This window comes from Ambystoma mexicanum, chromosome 12 (genome assembly GCF_040938575.1).
Source record: "Ambystoma mexicanum isolate Mex_15411 chromosome 12, UKY_AmexF1_1, whole genome shotgun sequence".
In the NCBI taxonomy this organism is placed as follows: Eukaryota; Metazoa; Chordata; class Amphibia; order Caudata; family Ambystomatidae; genus Ambystoma; species Ambystoma mexicanum.
Window position 1 is genome coordinate 115,973,580 of NC_090936.1, and position 22,256 is coordinate 115,995,835.

The 22,256-nt window shown below is 46.3% G+C and overlaps 1 protein-coding gene across 3 annotated transcripts in view; it reads right to left on the reverse strand.

Moving 5' to 3' along the window:
- The window catches only part of SCUBE1 (signal peptide, CUB domain and EGF like domain containing 1), a 2,600,196-nt gene that overhangs the window by 590,974 nt on the left and 1,986,966 nt on the right, over window positions 1-22,256 (reverse strand). For all 3 annotated transcript variants that reach the window (XM_069628128.1, XM_069628129.1, XM_069628127.1), the window contains 2 exons: window positions 14,636-14,797; window positions 7,437-7,604 (listed from right to left, as the gene is read on the reverse strand). In XM_069628128.1, coding sequence (XP_069484229.1) covers window positions 7,437-7,604; window positions 14,636-14,797 — 330 coding nt within the window. The remainder of the gene's footprint in view (window positions 1-7,436; window positions 7,605-14,635; window positions 14,798-22,256) is intronic.

Here is a 22,256-nt window from a genome sequence, read left to right on the forward strand (position 1 = left end):
CACGCTGATGAAGTTCGTCAGCCGGCTCCCACCGGGGTTCACGGGTGGGGGCCCGACTCCACGGCCGGTTCAATCTTGTTTCCCCTTAGGGGCCTTGGCGACGACGACGTCCACCTCCAGACTTAGCGCAGCCCCTGTAGGTCTCCTGGGCCGAAGAGCGGGAGGGCTGGCGGTAGGACGAGACACCTCCTCTGAGTCCTTTGGAGGAAACCTAGGATTTCCCTCCAGAAATCCAAAAGGACGGTCGTCGTTGCTGAAGCATGCCCAAGGCACGAGCTGTCTCAGTGTCCGCTTCGATGGCCTGGAGAGACTCGTCCACAGTCTTTCCAAACAAATTGTCCCCGTCGAAGGGCATTTCCAACACCCTCAACTGAACATAGTGGTGAAAATTGGTGGCCCTGAGCCAGCCTCGCCGACGAAGGCAAAGGCTGTTGCCCATTTGGCAGAATCCTGTATCGGCAATGTCCATGGCCACTGTAATGGTGTGGTCCGAAGCCACCTCGCCTTCATGTAGAATCTGCAACGCCTCAGCCCTCTTCTTGTTGGGAAGGAAGTCCAGGAGGGGGGCCATCTTGAACCAAAGTTCCCCGTCGTAACGTGCCGCCGACGTGATCACACTTCGCTCCATGGCATCCAACTTCTTCCCCTCACCGGCGGAGGAAGGGGTGGGGGGCGCCGACGAGGATGAGCCCGAAGACTTCTTCTTGGCCACCGCCGAAACCACAGAGTCTGGAGACGGCTGGGACCGTAAAACACTTGGGCGCAGAGTCCAGCACTCTGTATTTCTTCTTGTAGTGATCCCTCTTCTTCGGAGCCGACGAAGAATTCTTCATGAGGGACAACTCCTCGTCCCAAATGTCATCCAATAAGGGGATCGACAGCACGGTCTTCCTCTTCGCCTCCCGGCGCTGGTAAAGGAAAATCTCTTTCTCTCCTCCAGAACGAGCTGGAACAGCTCTGATGCCCTGGAGATCATGGAGTGGAACAAGCCAATCTCGTCGGGTGGTGACAATCTGGCCGGCGGAGACGGGAGATCCCCCAGGCCGCTGTCATCGTCCATGCCAGTGCCTGTCGTCAGCGGGTCCGGTTCTGTGTCATCCCTCGGTGGGGGAGAGGGAGACGAGGGGTAAAAAGGCAGAGGTGTGTGAACTCTCCTCCTCTTGGATGGTGGTTCCTCCGATGACCTCGGCGCCGTAAGGGGGCCGCCGGCGCAAGGGGCATCCTTGTCTGATTTCTGAGCACAGGGTATGCAGAGCCGTCAGAATGTCCGCCGAGATATCCCCAGGAGGATGCTGGGGTGGAGGCGAAGGGGCCGGGGTGTTTGCGGCTTGGGCTGGTCCACTCTGTCATCACTGCCCTGTTGCTCATCGGTCTCCTTGTCATCACCTTCGTTGTCACCCTCGTCGGAATCCACCACGTAGGGCCTGCTCTCAAACATCTCCCCTCCTGGAGGACTGGGAGGCTGGTGAGCTCTTCCTCTGAGGAAATGTCTGTGCCCTGGAGGACTACCGTACTCCCTCCTTCTCTGCGACCAAGGGGGACGGTTTCAGAGAAATGATGGGCATCACTTTCTGCTGTGTATTCTCTATAGGCTGGAAGGAGAACTCCCTCCTGGCAGGCAGGGATACTCTCACCTTTGTGGTGGTGCCCTGTGAATCCGCTCCGGCGGCCTTCGCGAGGGATGCTGCTACCACCTCGATAGAAGTGTGGGCCTTCGGTTGGTGCACCTGGGCCTTCGCAGTCCTGGCAGCGTCCACGTCCTTCACCTTAGGGGGAGGGTTGGGCCCCCGCTCTTCCTTGGCCTTCTCCAAAAGCTTAGCCGGATGGTCTGACTTCCCGTTCTTTGAAGAACTTGAGCGTTGGCTCGTAGAGAAGGTACTGGAGATGCTGAACTCGCCCTGGTCGTTGAGGAGCCTGTCGCAACAGCATAACTGGAGGCAGTGGACTCGCAGTGCTTAACCTTATGTTGTGCCCCAGCGGGGGATGCACCCTCAAAGGTCTTAGAAGACTGCTTAGCTTTCTTCTTCTGGGCAGGGAAGGCATGCTGCCGGGACTCACCCAGAGCAGGGACCTTGACCTTCAACCTCTCGTTGAGGCGCTTGCGTCCGTCGGCCCGCGTGCACGGCTCCATCTCCCGACAAGCCACATAGTCGTCCTCCACATGCGTCTTGTCCGAATGCAGGCAGTAGAGGCACAGGGAATGTCCATCATTCGAAAAGACGTTCCGTAGGTTGCAGTCGGTGCAAACCTTGAAGAGAGGCGCCGAGTCCTTCTTCTCCTCCGCCATGACATGCGGTGTAGGCCTTGAAGAAGCTTCTGGAATCCGCCAAGAAGAAACTCAATGAAAATCCGCCCTTGAGGAGCGCTAAAGAATCTGAAAACGGGTCCCCTTTATTGGAAGGTTGATCGGTGGAGCTTGAGGCTGGACTTACCGAAGAAATAGAGCAAAACTCTTAGGCAAATCGCAGAACACAGTAAAAGCTTAAGAGCTATAGCACGAGGACTCCCAACACTTGAATGTGCGGTAAAAATCTGAAGATGGCTGCCAGAGGAGGGGCTTAGGTAGAGGGCAATCATTGGCTGGGGGCAGTATGACCCAGAGACCAGTGATTTGTTGTTAGGAGAAAGAAAGTTCAGAAGTGAAACTGAAACTGATTTTTTTCTTTACTGAGGATTCCCAGCCTGACGACAGGGAATATTCATGAGCATGTGAATCCATGCCAGACCCCATGTAGGAGAAGAGGAGATATACCCTATCACCTGGGGCACCTGCTGATTTATTCACACATGTACTAACTGCTGCTAAATTAACCTTAGCCAAATGTTTGAAAGACCGAGAGGGCACGGTAACAAATGTGATGGAATTAGATCTGGAAAATCATGGCACTGTAAAAACAGCACTTTTCAGTAATTCTTGTCAAAATATGTACAGATAAGGTCCCCATTCATTGCACATTACAGAGAAAAAAAACAATATGTGTTTAAGTCCTCTTTAGACGCTCACTATTCCTGGTTTTGAAAGCCAGCTTTCTTTTTTCCCCTCAATGATTGCCTTTCTCTAGATCAAAGATTGTTTTTCTTGAGTGAACTCTTCTTGAATTAGACCATGAACAATGTAGATTAATTGAGCTTAGACACCCTTACTCTATCATCATCATACTGTGTCCTCTGTTAACCTTTTTAACTTTTGGTTCCCCAAGTGTGATTCCGCTGCTTTTTAAAAAGGTTATTACCCTTATCCTTGGCCTCAACCCTAGGGACTGTATCTCTCCAGCCCTGAAATCTCTCCGCTGGCCCCTGGTGGCTGCAAGGATCAAGTTCAAGACCCTCTGAATCGTCCACAAGTCTTTCTGGTGCCGTGGTCCACACTGTTCGGCAGAAACCTGCGCAGTTCCCTTAGGGACCACTGCAAAATATTTAGGACTACAGGTGTTTGGCAGTAAACCCAACTGGTAGCAGTCTGTACCACCCAGATTTACCTGGTAGCTTTGGCTGAGCAGTCAGACCTCTCTCAAGATGAGTTAGGCAGTATATAAAGTATACACAATAGGTACAGAGATACAGTAGCACAAGCAAGCACTGACCAGAGCTTTGGTGTAAAAGTATATAATTATTTATTTAAAGACACAATTGTAAATTACACTAGCACAAAGAGGGGTTAGTAAATTCAACACACAGTCACTATTATATATATATACAACCCTGATTACTTATTAGACAAGTCTAAATGAGAAACACCACTTATTTTCAGACAGACGGGAGAGCTTAACATAAGATGGCACTCTAATAAGTTATTAAAAAGGGAGGGAAAAGGCAGAGTTATGAAAGCACACAAATTTCAATACTTTTCAAAGAACCACAGTGAGGCAGGTCAGGCAAAGTCTACTCGAGAGCAAGGAAGTTCAAATGCCAGGCCCACTCTTAGAGAGAGCAAGCGAAATGTTTCCAGGATCACACAGTGGGGTTATGCCCAAAGAGTCTTTGTAAATAGTTCACAAAAAGATTGAGACCAAGTCAGGAAAAGTTAGTTAACAGGTTCCAGACTAACCCAAGTTAGAAAGTTGAGGATTTACTGTCACCCGAACGATCTGTCGCAAGGGAAGCCAGGCGGGACACAGTACCTGAAAGTGGGAAGAATGCTTCAGCGGGGGCAGTTGTTCCTGGCAGCGGGTGCAAGTTGGTGTTTTGTCCAGAGGAAGAGGAGGTCTCGACGTGGAGGAAAGCTGAGGGTCGTTGCACTGCCAGGGAAGAAAGCAGCCGTGGAGTTTCCCGGTTAAAAGGTACCACCCTTTTCTTCGTGGTAGTGGTAAACCGTGGTATTCCGGTTGCCGGGGTGCTTGGCACGGGCAAGGCGGCCACGAGACGGTCCAGGAAGGCGAAAAGACGGGCAAACTGGTTATCTCCACCAGTCAAAGGAAGAAGACTCTCTGGACTCTCCTCTTTTGTCGGGAAAAGTGGTGAGACGGTTCATCAGGGCTCCACCGGTGGTGTCATCGTTGCAGGTCGACTCAGCTTCTCCCTCCTCGGATTCTTTGGGTCCTGTGGCGACTTCTGAAGTCCCAGTCCCCAAAGCCCTGCTTTTATGCAGAAAACCCCCATTCATTCAGCCTAGCTGTCACTCAAACATGCTAAGTGGGGCGGCTCACCACTTGGGCCAATCACACAAGAGTGCGACTTGAGTTGCCGAGGCAACTCAGTCCAGGGTGCCTAAACCCCCTCCCACACCCACTGTGGTACCCAGACAGAGAGGCACCACTTTTGGAGGCTTCTGTGGAGAAGCCCGCCAAAAAGTGGAACAAAGGGCTCGACTTGGGTTGCAGTCACAGAAGCGAACACAAACGCCATTTTGGAACCAAGTTTCAGCAAAAAATACCAACCAGTGAATTTATATTAATTTAATAAACCGGCGGTATGTTCGAGGCTATATTAAAAAGTGGTAGCCTCGAACAATGGGAAAATCCCATAGGAATATATTCGCGATCGAATATAAAAAGCAGTATCCACTGCCACCAGCCAAAACTCGGTTGGGGGGACTGGACAGTGCCCCCTCGAACAAAAGACCCCGGGGCAATCGAATTGCCCCAACCAGTACGTCCACAATAGGATGGTTTGTACGGGTTCTGTTCACAATTTGAGACTGGTAAAGCCAATGGTGACTTTACATGCCCTGGGAGACAGTAGTCAGTCCCAGGGTATGGAGTCTATGTTTGGGGGTTGCTTCGACACCCCGGGGTTACTGTACGGAGGGTGCTGTGTAACCCACATATCAAAAACACATGAAACCCTATGGGGAAAAGGACCCCATAGCCCATAGAACACATACAAAGTCAAAGGAACACCTCAAATCAGTTTTAGAGTGGGAGGAAAAGAGTCTCACTCTTAGCAGGAGAAGAAAGTAAGCCCCAAAAAATCCAGCAAAGCTGCTGAGGGACTCACTAGGTTTGGGAAATTAGCCTTTACAGAGAATTCTCCCTAACACACTCAAAATCCAACTCTAACTTCCATAATACCTTGTTCTAGAGCCCTTTGCTCAGCTAGCTCCAACTCACTGAGGGTCAGACACTTCTCCAGGCTGAGAGTGGGGGTAGATCTCTCTCCTCTGCAGGTGCCTCCCTCTGGATTGGTCTCCTTGGCCCTCTCAAACTTGAGCCGGACCACCTGAAGTTCCGAAAGCTGCTCAAGACCTTCCTTTTCTTCTCTGCTTTCTCTCTCCCCCCTGCTGACCTACCTGTATGCTGCGCCGACTGGTTTCTTGGCTACCCCCAGAGTCTCACTGCGTATCTGGCTCCTCCTTGATCAGTCTCCCCTGCACTGCATCCGGGCCTTCTGCGCACTTAGGGGCTGTAACTGTAACCTCTACAGTCACCTGCCTCCTTGCACTTACCCAGAGCTGTGCAGCCCTGGCTGAACTCACTGAGAGCAATGCTGCCCTGATTGCACTTCCCCTTTCCCTCTCCCTGGCACATCCCCATCTCCCTTCCCCCTGCACTTTTTTGCGCTGTCACACTTGCACGATCTGACTGACACAAGGCCTAGTAAGATTGTTTGGCTTGTCCTCCCTCTGTCTCCCGCCCCCCTGTCTTGTCGTCCCTAGAAACACTTGTGTACTGGCGCGCTATGAATGACTTATATCATATCATATTAAATAAAAGTTAATAAAGTAGACATTTTCCTGAAAAAGTTCCCACAGATTGTCTTGTAATTTCAGAATAGTCCTGGACTCCTCAGTTTGTGCCTAGAAATACGTTGTACATCAACATGCATCTATGGGACTTTGTGTACTACAAGAAGATTGTTGTTGACAACTTTTGAAACCATCCAGATATGGTTTCCTTTTTAAATTGGTACATTTAAAAACAAATAGTAACTGTCATTCTATTAGCACAAGGGGACACGAAAGAGTGATCAACAAACAACTAGAGGGAACAACTCTGTTACAAAGGGCAACTGGCTTTCTAAGGAATCTCTTAAAAGCGTTTAATGTTGCCTGGCCAGCCATTCAGAAAACAGTCTGATGAGATCACAAGAAGCCTGGGCTTTCTTCCAAAGGACAAATCTTATGCAAGAAATGTTGCCATAATCCAACTGAACTTGCCTGAAACGTTCAGATGTGACATGCCATAAATGTGCTTGCTTAGCTCAACCAGTCAAGAATCAAAGGCCTAACAAGGTAGACAACCATTTCAGATATACGCTATCTGAGCCTACTCCCGAAAGACAATGGGCTTCATTACAAGTTTGGTGTTTTTTTTCGGGAGTAAATCAGCTGAAATATCACCAAACGCATTTGCCGTTAATGCCACTTGGTGTGGCGGATTTACCACCGGATTACAGGTGGTGTTAGGTCCCATTTATTGGGGACTTTGGAGTCCATATTACTCCATGGGGACTTCCATCTGCAGCAGTAACTGCTGGCAGCAGCTATTCCAATGATTTACGGCAGTAAAGCAGTGGATTTACAGTAAGGTAAGTCCTCTACTTCACCCACCTAACAACGCTATACCGGATTCACTATTCAGTGTAAAACCTTGATAAAAAATCTTTTTACACTCTATGGCCTTAGTGTTTTAGTCCCCGAATTAGTTTAGTGCGTATTAAATAGTTTAGCATTCCTTGTTATGGTGAGCTCAGCTGGGTTTGACATAGCGAACTTACAATTATGAAGTTGTTTTATAGTCTCCTTTAATCATTATTCTCTTTAACTGCCTCTCTTCTGTATTCTTGCATTTTCTATCCTTATTGTTTTAAAGAGGGTACACAGAGTGAACTCCAAGCACACAGGTGCCAGAATGACAGGAGAAGGAGTCTAGAGTAGAGTTTCCATAAGGATAGAAATAGCTCTTTTTACATGCAGAAATAATACTCTAAATGTGGATTGTAAAAATAAATGTAAAAAAATTCACAAAGCAAACAATTAAGAACAAATGAATGTTCACCTTTAGTTTCACAGTCTTGAAATGAAACTGCCCCTTCATATTTTGTTTGAAGTCCACCGCCACATGGGAAGCAGAAGGTCCGTCCTGGTTCAGGCTGGTATGTGCCAAGTGTGCAATATTGACAAGGTTTAAAGCCATCATTCGAAAAATATCCTGGCGAACACTGCCCTAAATCAGACAAAAATCATTATCTGAATGTTCAGTACCTTACTTAAGAAAAGTTGTTTATTGAGTTTATATCATTCTATTAATTATCTTCATCAAAATGACGACAAAACCCTTCAAAAACAATCGAAAACGTAGACTTTAAAAACATGCAATTCCTTAAAATATTAAAACTCTTTTCACTACTACATCTTGCTATACATATCATTTAATTGGTTATAATATCTCATCATCAAGCTAATGCAAACTGGCACATAGATTGCATTATAAACCTCCATTCAGCCAAGTAGAATGTTCATAATGCAGTGCACCTTATTACAGATACTTGGATTTCAGCAGCAGCCGGAAAAAGTATCACAGGCACAATAGTCTACATCTGTGTAAAGACAGAGAGGAGCAAGTGCAGTTTAGTTACCAAAATTAACAAACAGTAATGGAATACAAAAAGTGAAATCTTTATTGTCACTAATTCCATGTTCGTTAAATTAACTATATAAGTTATCTGTGCCCTCTATTTTGTCCTCACGTTAAAAATGCATTCCTTTTTAGTTACACAACTCCATGTGACTTATAGGCATTGGGAAGAGTCATTATTGTGTGAGCTAATGACTCCCCCAACATACAGCCTTTTGAGAAGGGGGCGGGTATTATCATGTGATAATGACCCCTTCCTCGCTCTATAAGGCTTAATTAAATACAGTTATTTAGATTGGCAACTCATATACCACATCTCCAACAATAGAATGGTATTCAGTTTATTTAAGTGTCAGAAATTGTGTGTGAACCAGTAAATCCACCTTTGCCATTACATTTAATGACACAAAGCTAGGGTCAACTCCATTATCATTTATTACAGGTCTAGGCCAATTCTTCCTTGACATATAATATATTAGGCACAGGAACAAACAGTGCTCAACATGTTATTTACTCTTGTTATTGGAAAGACATTTCATTTTGTCAATATTTTCTCACACTTGCCCATGACTTAGTGCAGTTAATCAATAGGAGAAGGGCAATCTAGATTTAACATACAGGGTACTCAAGGAAGGGGACATTACTTTGGGATATGACTTGTGTTCTGGAATTATTAGCTACATGAATTATGTTTAAACTGAGATGGAACCCAAGGCAAAATTTCACTAATGGCAGATCCAGTGAGGGAAGTGGACACCAGCAGCATTTTGGATTTGGATTGCCAATCACATACTAGTGTTAAGCCAGGTTTGATATTGTGCTTTTTGTACATAATTACATTAGTTTGGGAGTGAGAAAAGATTGTGTTAAATAATATAGATTTATTTATTGGCCAATTGGAGACTCTAGGAAGGAGCACAACTGTTTGAATTAAGGATCCTGCTCACATTGATCCATTGTGTAATAATGTGAGTTTTTACGCCTACACTTCTTCAGTAAATTCTCTATTTGTGTAACAATTTAATGGTATATGTTGTGATAAATGATATATTAAAGCATATACAGAAATATGTTTTGTACAGCCAATCAAATTAAATTGTTGATTTTAAAATAATAAGTGATGTTCAAGCCATTGTAGAGGCACAACTTAACAAGTGAAACAGGGAAAAGGGTAAACCAATAAAAACCGTTGTTGTTTCACCCCCACAATATTCTTTAACATTATTGTAACAAAAGCTGCACTGAAATGTGGGCATGTTTTGCCTCAGAAATGTAAGGGGTAAGTTTCTTACATGTAACTCCATTTCTCCAGCATTGATATCTTTCATAAATTCACATGCTATGAATAATTCCCTGTCGTCGGGCTGGGAATCCTCGGTTAACTTTTTTACAATAGTAAATAAAGAAAAACGGTAGGTGTTTATTTTGTATCCCATTGCCCTCCTTTTGGGTGCTTTTGGTCCCCACCAATGGGACGTTGAGTATATAGTTCCTCCCCTGCAGCCTCCCTTCAGATTCTACCCAGTACATGCTTGATTTAGCTGTATCTGAGACTGACTTTTTACCGTAGGGGATGGCTGGAGGGCGCATGTAAATCTATGAAAGATACCAATATTGGAGAAATTGAGTTACAGGTAAGAAACATGCCCCTTCTCCAGCATTGTATCTTTAATAGATTCACATGCTATGAACAGATTTGAAAGCAGTATGAACTTAGATGGTAGGATAATGGCGAAAAGCCTACCTTATTTGAATAGATGCTGCAGGACTTCCTTTCCTGTTCTTGCATCAGCAGCGTTTTGTTCTTGGAGGCAGTAATTACTAGTGAAGGTGTGCGGCACGGCTCATGTGGTTGCTTGACAAATGTCTTTTAGTGACACCCCGGACCACATTGCCACTAATGCCACTGTTGCTCTTGCTGAATGAGCTTGAGCGGGGCCAGTCAGCGTTTTTTTAGCTTTGGTGTGACAGAAGGATATGGAAGAGGATATCCACCTTGCATTTCCTTGCTTGCAGATGGCCTTTCCTTTGTTTGGATTCCCGTAGGCAAGAAACAGCTGAGTGGAATTTTTTGAGGATTGCATCCTGTGCAGGTAGTATTTTAGCACTCTTTAAGGGGTGCAGCGCACTCTCCACTGGGGTCTCTGGTTCTTGGAAGAAAACAGGCAGTGTAAGTGATGAATGTTTATGGAATGTCAATGGCACTTTTGGTATAAACCCCAGGTTGGTTGTAAGGTTGTCTTTATAAAAACGTAAGCATGGCTCCGCGACCATCATCGCTTGAATTTACGAAACTCTTCTTACTGAAGTAATGGCTATGAAGAACGCCACCTTCCAGGAAAGGAATTTTAGGTGCACTGTCACTAACGGTTCAAATGGCACTCTCATGAGTCCCGCCAGTACACTATTTAGACTCCATTGTGGTGGAAACCTTTTCACTGGGGGAAAGCTTCTGAATAACCTCCTGAGGAAACATTTGACCAGTCGATCACTGAAAAGTGGCATTGTCCCCCTTTTCCTGGTGTACCTGGAGATGGCCGCCAGATGTACTTTTATGGAGGTGTACGAGAGTCCTCCTTGAGCTAACAACAGGAGGCAAGGTAGGATGATTTCCGGGCTCATTGAAAACGGTTGAACGTTTTCTTGCTCCGCGCACCAGGCACAGAATCTCTTTCACTTGCTCTGATAGGAACGATTTGTAGCCGGGGCCCGTGCTGAGGTTAGGATGTCCGCACATTCCTGTGCCAAATTTAGTTACCCAAATTCTATCCAAAATATGGGCTCCTGGTTACAGCCCTGTTCTACCCAGGTGGGTTCATAATTAACACAAACAAATGAACAGGATTAATGAACCCAATGCAATTCAACAGTGGTATGTTTGGTGGTTGTTTGGTGAATTCTAGCAGGTGGCCTGATTCGACTACTTACAATACCCTCTTGTCCATTGTTATTTGTCGCCACTATGAGAAACCAGAGGGTGTCTCACCCACTAGTCCCCGGGGATCTCTGTCTCGCGAGGACAGGGAACGGCCATCGCCTTTGGTTCCAGACCCTTGGTTCCAGACACGTGGAGAAGGCTAAATCCCACAAGTGAAGATTGCATTGTGTTTCAAGGACACCAGCGACCCTCAGAGTTGAACTGCAGAGTTGGGAGGCAAGGCCAAGCCTGTGGTACTAGTCTTGACTTGCGAATTGGAAATAGCAAAACAAGAAAGAAGCACACAGAACCGGTGAGTTGGAAAGCAACCTGAGAGACTGGTATGCGTTAAAACGAATGAAGTAGCAACATTGTATCATAAGTGAAGGCTGCACGTGTGTGGATGAGACACGAAGAAAGGCAGACCTTTGAATGAACTGTGAAGTAAAAGGTAGCTGGGAGATCAACAATACTAAGTAACAAAGTGGTCCGGCGAAAGAAAGTCTCAGTGAAAGGTACACTGTTTGAGGTTAAAAAGCAAACAGACTGTAAAAGTGAAATTGAATGAGAGTGAACGTAAACTATTGAGTCCAAGTGGTCCTGCGGTGGTCTGTGAAGAGAACCATGCACATATGAAAGAATTCCGACATGCGAAAGTGGTCCGAGCCCGACTGAGGGACACGCAAAGTACAATAAGCTTGGGGAAGGGAGCCCATGGCAACTTTGTGTTGAACTGTGAGGTAAAAGGGCTGAGGTCGGCAGAGGGGGACCTTTGTGAAATTTACCTGGAGGCTATAAGTTCTGAGCCTGGCAGAGAGGGACCTTTGTGAACCTTTGCTGGGTGCTGTAAGGTCTGAGCCCAGCACAGGGGGACCTTTGTGAACTTTAGGTTGGAATACAATTTTGAAAGCGAACAAAGAGACTTTAACGTGGAAGGCCAGGCAAGTCTCAATCCACGGTTTGGAACTGCTAAAAGTGTTCGAAACCGAGCCAGAGTGTGTCATCCTGCCAACAAGGAAAGACTTACTCCTCAAGGTTTACCGTGAGCAGGAGAGCTGGTACAACTACCTTTATTCTTCTGAACACTGATTTTGCCTTTGAATACATTTCTCCTTTTTACACTTGTTGTACAAGAGATAGTGTAGGCCATTTTGATTTGACTGACTCCAATAGGGCGGTTTGTTTATTGTTTGATGGTCGAGACTACTCCCATCTTAGCTACAGGGCAAATTAGGAGTTCCTCCGACCCCAACATTTTCAATACAAGTTTTACAAATTATATCCATTGTGTCAGTGTCATACTTGTGATACCATGCCTTCCCTACACCACTGATGTAAATGGTGTGCCACTTTCCCCCTACAGGTGCTATCTGGGCTGCACAATCAGGCCTGAGGTTTTGCTCTACCCCTCTGGGAGTTATTCCGTCGACGAGTGGTCTCTGTCTGTCTTTGAGCAGTATTTGTCCATCGACGAGCGGTCTCTGTAAACGAGCGGTTCTTGTCCAATGACGGACTGTTTTTTGTCCCTTGAGGAGTGTTTCATCGACGAGTGCTTTTCCGTTGTCGAGCTCATCAATGGGGGAGACCCCTTTTTGATGTGCTTCATCGTCGTCGGCCGTTCGGTCGTCGACTGTTCCTTCGTGGACGGACCCCCTTTCGGAGTCATCGACAAAGACTTTGGCTGTACCGCCTCCTCCTCTACTGATGACAACGAGGCCTGGCCCTTGATAGTGATTCGGTTTATAACTAATTTAGGCTGTTTTGCTCGTTTTTCTTCAGATTTTGCCCTTTTTGAGCCAGATTCCCTTTTTCTGGGCGTCTTGGGACTGCTAGGCTTCCTGCGGACTCTGCCTCTGAAGGGGGTGATGGCCTTCATTCAGCCAGCATACCAGGAGTCTCTATCTGTGTTTCAGCGTTTTAGAGCTGAAGGTTTTACATATTTCACCCTTCAGCAGAGTGGTGTGGGTGAAGACAATAAATTAATTCTTCATAACTGTATCGCTCAAAAACATTTTTTAGGCCACAGTTAGAGCAAGCTCTAATGAGGGACTCCTTTCCCTCCATATTCACTGCTCCCCACCCCTTTTCACTTATCTGACAGAAAAAGGTGAAGCTCCTGAAGACAGGTTTTGATGTTTTGAAAAGATGTGGAGATTTCTCTCTGGAGAAACACACAAGGACTCCTTCCAGCATGGCATGCATTTAGAATCTGAAGTGAGGCTGCAAGGGAGCTACATACGCAACGTCCCATTGATTCAACCAAAAGCACCAAAAAGGAGGGCAATAAGATACAAAATAAACACCTAAAGTTTTTCTTTATTTACTGTTGTAAAAAGATAACCGAGGATTCCCAGCCTGACCTCAGGGAATTGTCCATAGCATGTGGATCTATGAAAGGTCCAATGCTGGAGAAGAATAGTGTTGTAATTTATTGTTTTTTTAATATTCAATATGTTTTTCCAATTAATCTTTTGAAGCAGTCAGTAGTATGGTCTATAATAAGAATAGTTTTCTGAATTATATATTTTATGATGGTGTGTATGATGTATGTATTCTTGTCATTGTCCAATGTATTGTCTGTATGTAGATTTGTTCAGTTAATATTTCTGTGCTGTACTGCCCATATGGGCGGGACAAAGACTGATATGCAAATGGTTCTTTCCCATCTGTGAAAGGTACATTGAGCTAAAGTTTGGCTGCGAACTCTCGAGTGGGTAACTTCCCAAAGAACGGGTCAATGGGCCGTGTTCGTTCTCAGAGAAGGGCGCCTGTGGACTATTTTTTTATATTTATTACTGTTTCAATTGGTCAAATTAAAGAAAAAGGATGATTTTTTTGATAATATGGAATTTTTGCTTTTGTGGGTTCAACTTGTTTATGCTTTGTTTTAAAAACATGGGATTAAATTGCAGTATGGATTGAATATATATTTTATTTATAGGAATTGGTCTCACCCAAAATAAAAACCAATGTTTAGCTTTGGTAGTTTCTTTTCTCTGTGTGAGAAATAGGGGTGGAGTATTATTCTTGCGAGTTCAAGATGAAGATTTAGCATAATTCTCTCAGAGAGCTTTTCATAACTCCAAGTTCAGTATCAACCTTCAGGTCATTCAAGTTTAAGCCGGGTGGTCCAAATTTAGTAGTCAGTACAAATTAACAAGGGAAATAGGGAAAGGGGTGAACCAATACAAATAGTTGTTGTTTCATCCCCACAATATTCTTTAACATTATTGCAACAAAAGCTGCAGCATTGGGCAATGGCCCCGTTTTGCCTGAGATATGATTAATGGCATCCAGCTATTGATTATTTTAATTCCCAATTTTAAGTGTGGAAGAATTGTAGGGTTACTTAATATTGGAAGTACTGTCACAGTGATAGTGTCATCCCGTACTTTACTTAATGGGCCTTATTCACAGAACGTTTTCCTATGGGATTGTGCCATTATAAAACACTTCTATGAATCAGGTCCAATGTATTCATGCTCAGATCTAGTAGTTAACATTGTTTTGCAAACCAAAATAGTATACTTGCTGGCTTTCCACATTCACATGATGAAGTGAAATAATTGCAAACATATTGTTAACCGGGCACCAAGGAAAATTCCAAACAAATGGAAACATTTGTCATGATTATGCTCAATCAGACACATGTCCTAAAACATCAACTCTAAATCCAAGATTGCCAACTATTACATTCACTTGCCTCCACATTCTGAAACATTGCGTGCTCCTATTATCCCCTGCCCGTCATTACTTGGGCAAAGTTCACAGGAGAGTTGGCCTTCTGTATCTTGGTATGTTCCCGGTGGGCAAGGAGTGCATTGGTTATGGTGTCCACTGAAATACGTGCCCATGCTGCAAGTAACTGTAAAAACACAATTGTTAAGGTTTTGATTTTGGTTGCATATTTGTTAAATACAATACATTTTATGTAAAAGCAATCGGGGATACTGTTACTGGAATATGATATAAGGGCTTGAATAGTGACATGTGACTTGCTGAGCAGTAGCCTCCTTTTGAATCTCTAATATGTTGGCCACACATCTGGCCCGGTCAATAAAACATGCAGTTGCTCAAATATGTGACTACTGAATTAGTGATGCTGTGTCAGAATACAAGCATATAAATTATTTCCTGGACAAATACTGATTCGAGAAACATTGAAATCCACCTGTGATTAAAAAGTAATCACCAGAAACCCGAGGTCAAGGGTCATGCAACTACCAACTCATCAACATAACAACATCCGCAGTCCAATACAATTATGGCAATTCAACAAATAGAATGCACAACACAATTAGAAAACACTCAACTTTGGCTCCCATACTTGGTACAAACCTAATCCAAAAACCTAATTGTGCCTAAAGGATGCTTAGAAAATGAACAGCTACATGGAAAACACCCCCAAATGCAAATTCAAACACATTCTTGACTCAGGTCAGACTCAAGTTTATTTCGGAATAAAGAATATTCCCTAAAACACATCAAAAAATATACATATAAAATCAACAATAAAATAGTAAAAAATAGAAAAAAGCAGGAGGTTTACTTGCCTGTAGTTCACTCACTCTGCAAGCAAATGTGAAGGCCACTAGAAAGATTGTCTTGAAGGTTAATAACCTGAGTGGACAGGAATGAAGAGTTTCAAATGGAGCTCCCATCCAAAATGTTAACACCAAGTTCAGATCCCAATCCAGGACTATGAAACGGTCCAGTGGGAACTTCAGTTCCTTGAGGAACTATATGACAATGGGTATTTTAAAATAAAAGCCTTGCTCTTGCATGCATTTGAAAATGAATAACGCCGCCAAGTAGCCCCTGGTGGGCAAAAAAGACAGCACTACAGGTGTATGGCAAGTGAAAGGATCAATATCTTTCGCTCTAGACCAGCTTCAAAACGTGTTCCAACGGCAGAGGTATTGTGCTTTTGTTGCTGGTCTCCTGGCCGGAAGCAACACCTCCATAACATTTTACGGGAGACCCCAATCTTTGTATCTTAACTAACCTCTTAGAAACCAGGCATGAAGGTTCAGAGTTCTGATTTCTGAGTGAAGAAGCCATCCTCTTGCTTGAGAGAGCAGGTTCGCTTCTCTGGGGAAGACTGAATGGGGGCAGTTGGACATGCCTAGAAGTTCCAGGTACCACATTCACCTGGCCCAATCGGGAGTAATCAGGATCAAGGACTTCCTGAACTTCCTCAACCTCCTGATGACATGAGGAATGACGGGGACTGGCTGGAATGCGTACAGGTGCGGAAATTCCCATCCCACTACGAACACACCCCCCTACAGCCCCTCTTTAAGGAAATTCCCTGGAACAGAACAGGTCGCATTTCCTCTTGATACTGGACACAAGCAGATCCACTTGAGGGGTTCCCCAAAGGGCAAAGATTTCTAAAAAGACTTCCTGAGCCAACTCCCACTCGTGGGAGACTGTGCTCTGCCTGCTCAGAGTGTTCGCCTTCATGCTCTCTCTCTTCTTTATGTGAACAGCCGATAAAGAGATCCTGTTTTCAAGTGCCCGAAATCAGAGGTGCATTGCATCCCTGTACAGTGGTAGTGACCCTACACCTGTTCTTCTTTTTAGGTAATGCATGACCACTGTGTTGTCCATCATCATCAGGACATTTTTCCCTTGTATGGACAGCAAAAATCAGCACTAGTATGATTGCCCTCAGCTCCAAAAGGGTTATATGTAGTGTGAAGAGCCAGGAATAAGACGCTGACACAGGAGACATTGTTGTGGTTACTTTTATTAACAAACATGGGGTTTGGAAAATACCTCACTATCCCTAATCTAGGGAGGAATTTTCCTACCTCAACCAAAACCAATCAATCTGCCCTGTGTCAAGATGTCCAAACAAAAGGTCTGTCCAGTGTCCGTAATCCTATTCTGGCCCTCACACTCTAAATAAACTCCGAAAAACCAGAGGGTGTTTCACATCTTAGTTCCTGGGTATTCCGTACTTAGGTGGCCAGGGATAGGCCATCGCTTTTGGATCCTGACCCTGGAGGTGGACAAGTGAAAGATCACCTGGGTAGAGGGTACACGGGGAGTGGGGTGAAGCACCTGATGGTGAGACATGGTATCCCCCTTTTTCCCTAACCCATTTAACCTCTATCCCTGCTTATTTGTTGGGAAACTACAACTCTCATAATTCCTCCCCACTTCACATTGACCAACCTACTGAGCCTGGGAAGATTACCTATACTGACCTGAAAATGCTCTGTCACTCTAATGAGGTCAGGCAGAGTCACGCATGTAAACCAAATCACCTGCCACTTGTTAACACTCCTTGTCAGGTTAAAAGGTGGCACGAAGAGGCACACTCTAAGTGAGGCTGTGTACGGGAAGGAACAGCTCTTTCGGGGCTGATGCAAACCAGGCAATGGAAGTTGGAAGGCTAAGGGGCTGCTCGGCTCCTGCAGTGAATGAGAGAAAGCCAAGTGATAATTCCATCCTTTTGGGAAGCCGTAAGGGTTCCACACCGGAAACGATTGAGCAGAAAAGGGAAACCTTCAAAGTGCTTCCAGGTGGCCCGCTAACCTCCCAGGTGAATGACGGAGTTGGGGAGGAGCAGAGGAGGCATTGGTAACAGCCTTGACTGCTACACGAACAGCATTGAAGACAGAAGCCTAATTAACACGGCCAGTGATTTATAGAGAGCAACAAAAGCCTGGTTTGTGTTAAAAGTGAAACAAAGCATGTAGCAAGAGTTGAGGGTTGCGTGTGTGACGATAAAATGCGTATTGAAGAGAACGATGATTGAATGATGAGAAAAGCATACAAAGTAACAAAGTCGTTCTGCCAAGCGGAATCGCACAATCGACAGTCTCTGTAAAATGTTCTGAGTTATGGAAAGCGGGAAACAAAGGCAAGAATGTAACCCCAATCCCGAACGAGAGTTGATTGAGAGAAAGCAATCTGTTGAACTTTGAAAGATGCCAAGAGGGCACATCAAAACTACAAGTACCAAGAAGCATTGGTGTTGTGTATGGACTTTGAAAAGGTGCCAAGAGGGCCAAGGTGAAACTACAAGTATCAAGGAGCATTGGTGTTGTGAAGTTTGTTAATGGTCAAATTGTCTAAAAGGAAGTTGAAGTGGTCATGTAGAGGACTAAGTTAAATCCTTGCAGTTTCAAAAGTCTTCAATAGTAAAAATTGTGAGGATAAAATTGTCGGGAAGGGGACTGCCACAAAGAGAAAAGACAGGCTTGAGCCCGGCAGAGGGAAACCTGTGTTGAACTGTGATAAGGTGAAAAGTTGAATGTGGAAAAAAGATACAGGCTTAAGCACGGCAGAGGGAAGCCTGTGTTGAATTGTGGCAAAGTGAAAGCCAGGACCAGAACTATGTATTTGTGGTAAGGCGGATAACACCTAAAGAATTGATTAGATTGTCAAAGCTTGGAGCCAAAGCCTGAACTATTGAATTGACCAGCAAGCCAGAGTGTGCAAGACTGATAGAACTCTGCCATCCACCTATCCCTTTTAAGGAACTCTCAAGAACATGTGCTGCTGACATGGGGAAGGGAGTTGTTACATTATGTTCGCAGTGCCAAGGACGAGATACCTTGTCCTTTTTAGCACTGCACTTTATGTGATCCAACCCCCGGGCTATGTGAGGAGGAGGTTCCTCCTCACATGGCCCGGGGGGTTGGATTTCTTTCAGTAACGCACGCTGACATGAAACTGAAAGTAATATTTCACTGCGGCAGCCATTTTCAGCTGCCGCAGTGAGAAGAGAAGGTGAGTCTTCACTTTTCTCTCCCTCGATCTGCTGCATTATTGTGCCGTTCACATCGAGGGAGGTTTTCTTTGTAAAGGGGAGACTCTCCCCTTTCTAACGACACCTTATTTGAAGCATTGCTTGCGTGGATCGGGCGCAGATCGCTCGGTCGGCACCCAGCACTGCCATTAGACCACCAGGGATCTGTTTGTGAAGTGGGGGCAGAGAGGGCTGCTTACTATGTAAGCGGCCCTCTCCCCCCGAACCCCCAAAGAATGGGGCAGCATGTTTTGCCCCACCCTCCTGGGGGTGGATAGGCACAGTAATGTGCCCATCTGCCGCTAGGAAAGGGGCAAACGAAAAAAGAAATGTTTTGGGTGGGGGGGCACTAGACCACCAGGCATTTTATATAACGAAAGGGTGGTGGCCCTCTCCCCCCCACCGTAAGTGGATGGGGAGCACCTCATGTAGCCCTCAAGGGGTACATGAGATGCCCCCCTTCCATTTAGGGTGGGGGGGAGAGAGCCACCAGAAATCTTGTTACAGGCCCCCCAAGCATGGGGCAGCACATTTTGCCCACCCTTGGGCAGATGGGCACAATAATGTGGCCATCTGGCCCTAGGGTAGAGGCAAAATAAAAATATCCAAAAAAGAAAAAATTGTTGGTGGGGAGCACTCTAAACCACTAGCGACTTACGTAATGAAAAGGGGGTGGCCCACCACCCTAAATGGATGGGGGGCTCTTATGTAGCCCTCCCTGTTGGCAGATATCTAGTGCAATCTTGCAATCTGCCCCTAGGAAGGGGAAAATGTGTTTTTACTGGGGGTTGAGGGCCAGTAGACCACCAGGGATGGCTTGAAAGGGGGGACGTGATCGGAGAGTAGTAGTTATGACTTGTTTTTGCTGCGGTGACCCTAGGTAACAAATGTTTTTTGTTTCATTTACAGCTTTTTCTACGTGAGCAGCTGCAACTGTTTTTTATTATTCTATGGTTAGGGCCCATTGACAGTGGGGTGAGTGGGACTGGGGCTGAATTGTTGGTGGTGAGGGGAGGAGTGAGCCATCTGGGGAGGTATTTTGGTAGGCTGGGACACAACTGCAGGGTCAGGCCACAAATTGCGCCTCATGCCAGCATAACATTGGTTTTCCCCTGGGAGCATCTGTCTCCCATGTGGGTTGACCGCCTGCAAACCCAGGCTGCACCTCTGGCTGTGCTGCGTTACAGATGTCACCTCCGGGGAGGAATGGGGATCCTGCCGGGGCTCCCTGGAACTGTTGCTGCACTTGGGGATGGTCAACCCACATGGGAGACAGCCGCCCAAGTTCTGGGACATAACCCCCCCAACTATCCGGGAGATCTGGCGGGCCTGCTGTACAGCTTCTCCCTCCAGGAAAAGATGGGGACCTTGCCGGGGCTCTCTGGAAATACAGCTGTGATTGGAGACGGTAGACCCACATGGGGGACGGATGCCCAAGACCGGGGACATCACCTCCAACCGTCCTGGCTGTGCTGCGTTGCAGCTTTTCCCATCGGGGAAGTATTGGCACACTGCTGGGTCTCCCTGGTGTGGCAAAGGTGCAACACAGGCCAAAAAGAACTCAAGGACAGTTGGAGGTAATGTCCCTGGCCGTGGGCATCTGTTTGCCATGTGGGTATACCATCGCCAAGCACAGCGGCAGTTCCAGGGAGCCCCTGGCAGAGTCCCTTTCCCTCCCCAGGGGGAAATTCTGTATCACAGCACAGCCAGCCCTCCAGGATGGGCGGGGGTGATATCCCTGGCATTGGGCAGCTGTCTCCCATGTGGTTTGACCATTCCCAAGCCCAGCAGCGGTTCCAGGGAACCCCGGCAGGGTCCCTAACCTTTCCCAGAGGGAGAAGCTCTAACGCAGGCCATCCAGAGGTCCAGGAAAGTCAGGGGTAATGGCCCTGGACTTGGGCAGCTGTCTCCCATGTGGGTTGACCATCCCCAAGCCCAGCAGTGGTTCCAGGGAACCCCGGCAGGGTCCCTAACCTTTCCCAGAGGGAGAAGCTGTAACGCAACCCAGCCAGAGATCCAGGGTGGTATGGGGTCATATCTCTGGCCTTGGGTGGCTGACTCCCATGTGGGTTGAACATCCCCAAGCCCAGCGGTGATTCCCGGGAGGTACAGGACATTCCCTGTCCTTTCCCGGAGGAAGAAGCTGAAACAAACGCCATGTACCTGGCCTTCGGCACGCATCTCGCATCTGAGTTGACCATTCCCAAGTGCAGCGGCAGTCCCATGGAGCCCAGGCAGGGTCCCCCTCCCTTCCCGGAGGTACATTATGTAACACAGCTGAGCCAGCACTCCAGGATGCTCGGGGGTGATGTCCCTGGCCTTGGGCGGCTGTCTCCCATGGGGTTTGACCATACCCAAGCCCAGCAGCGGTTCCAGGGAGCCCCAGCAGGGTCCCTGACCTTTCCTGGAGGGAGAAGCTGTAACGCAGTACAGCCAGAGCTCCAGGCTGGCCTTGCAGATTTTCGAATCGTATGGGTGAGGGGTGCCCAAGGCCTGGGACATCACCCTCTACCATCCTTGAGCTTTGGCTGGGTTGCGTTACACCTTCTCCCTATGGATGGGGAGCCTGCCGAGACTCCCTGAAACTACCACTGGACTTGTGGACGGTCAATTCACACGAGGGACAGCCACCCAGGCCAGGGACATCACCCCCGACCAGCCTGGAGCTCTGGCTAGGCAGCATTACAGAATTTCCTTCGGGGAACGAACAGGGATGCTGCCGGGATTCCCTGGGACTGCTGTTGGACTTGTGGACGGTCGACACTTTTTCTTTTCCAGCCAGGTAGGCGCACCCCCCATGCGAGGTACTGTTTTCATCCGGACACCTGTGGGAATGTGGGAAGGTAAGACATGTGTTGTTGGTGGCATGTTTCAGTAGTATCCAGATGGGAAATGTCTGAAAATTGAGTTTTTTCTCCTAAATTTGAGACTTTTACAGGGATTGTGGGTAATACATTCTAAGGTGATTCTCCCAAGTCAGACCTCTGTGGATTCCCACGGCTGTCTTCTTTTTGGAAATGCATGGGGTTTCCTATTTTCCTTGGTGGCTGCGACACCCTAGGCCCAAACCTGTAGGTTGTCCACAAGAGCAAAATCCTGCAAAATCTGCTCTGCCGAAAGCTTGGAGTTACCAGTGGTTTAGCCTTTTTCCCTTTGTGCCCAGGTAGGTGCACCCACACATATGAGCATGAGCAGTCCTCCAGATAAGGTGCATATCGTGCCTTTTTACGCATGTAATTGTAGCCAATACGGATGATTTTATTTTCTACTGCGTACCGTTTACGCTGTATTTAGTCATTTAAAAAACATACTTTCCGCCACTAGATGGCACTGTAGTATTTCTTTTGTCATCAGCAGCATAAAATGTGTTCATACATACCCATACCGTCTAATACCTTCATATGCTAAAAAGTAAAGTTTACTGCGATGTCTTTAGTTGAAGGTTCTTTAATCATACATAACAACACAGTGGAGGTTTGTGACGAATCTCCAAACCTAAGTGAGTTTATGGCAGAACTTATTTTTTTGTGTTTTTAAAGCGCTGAAAATGAAGTGGGTA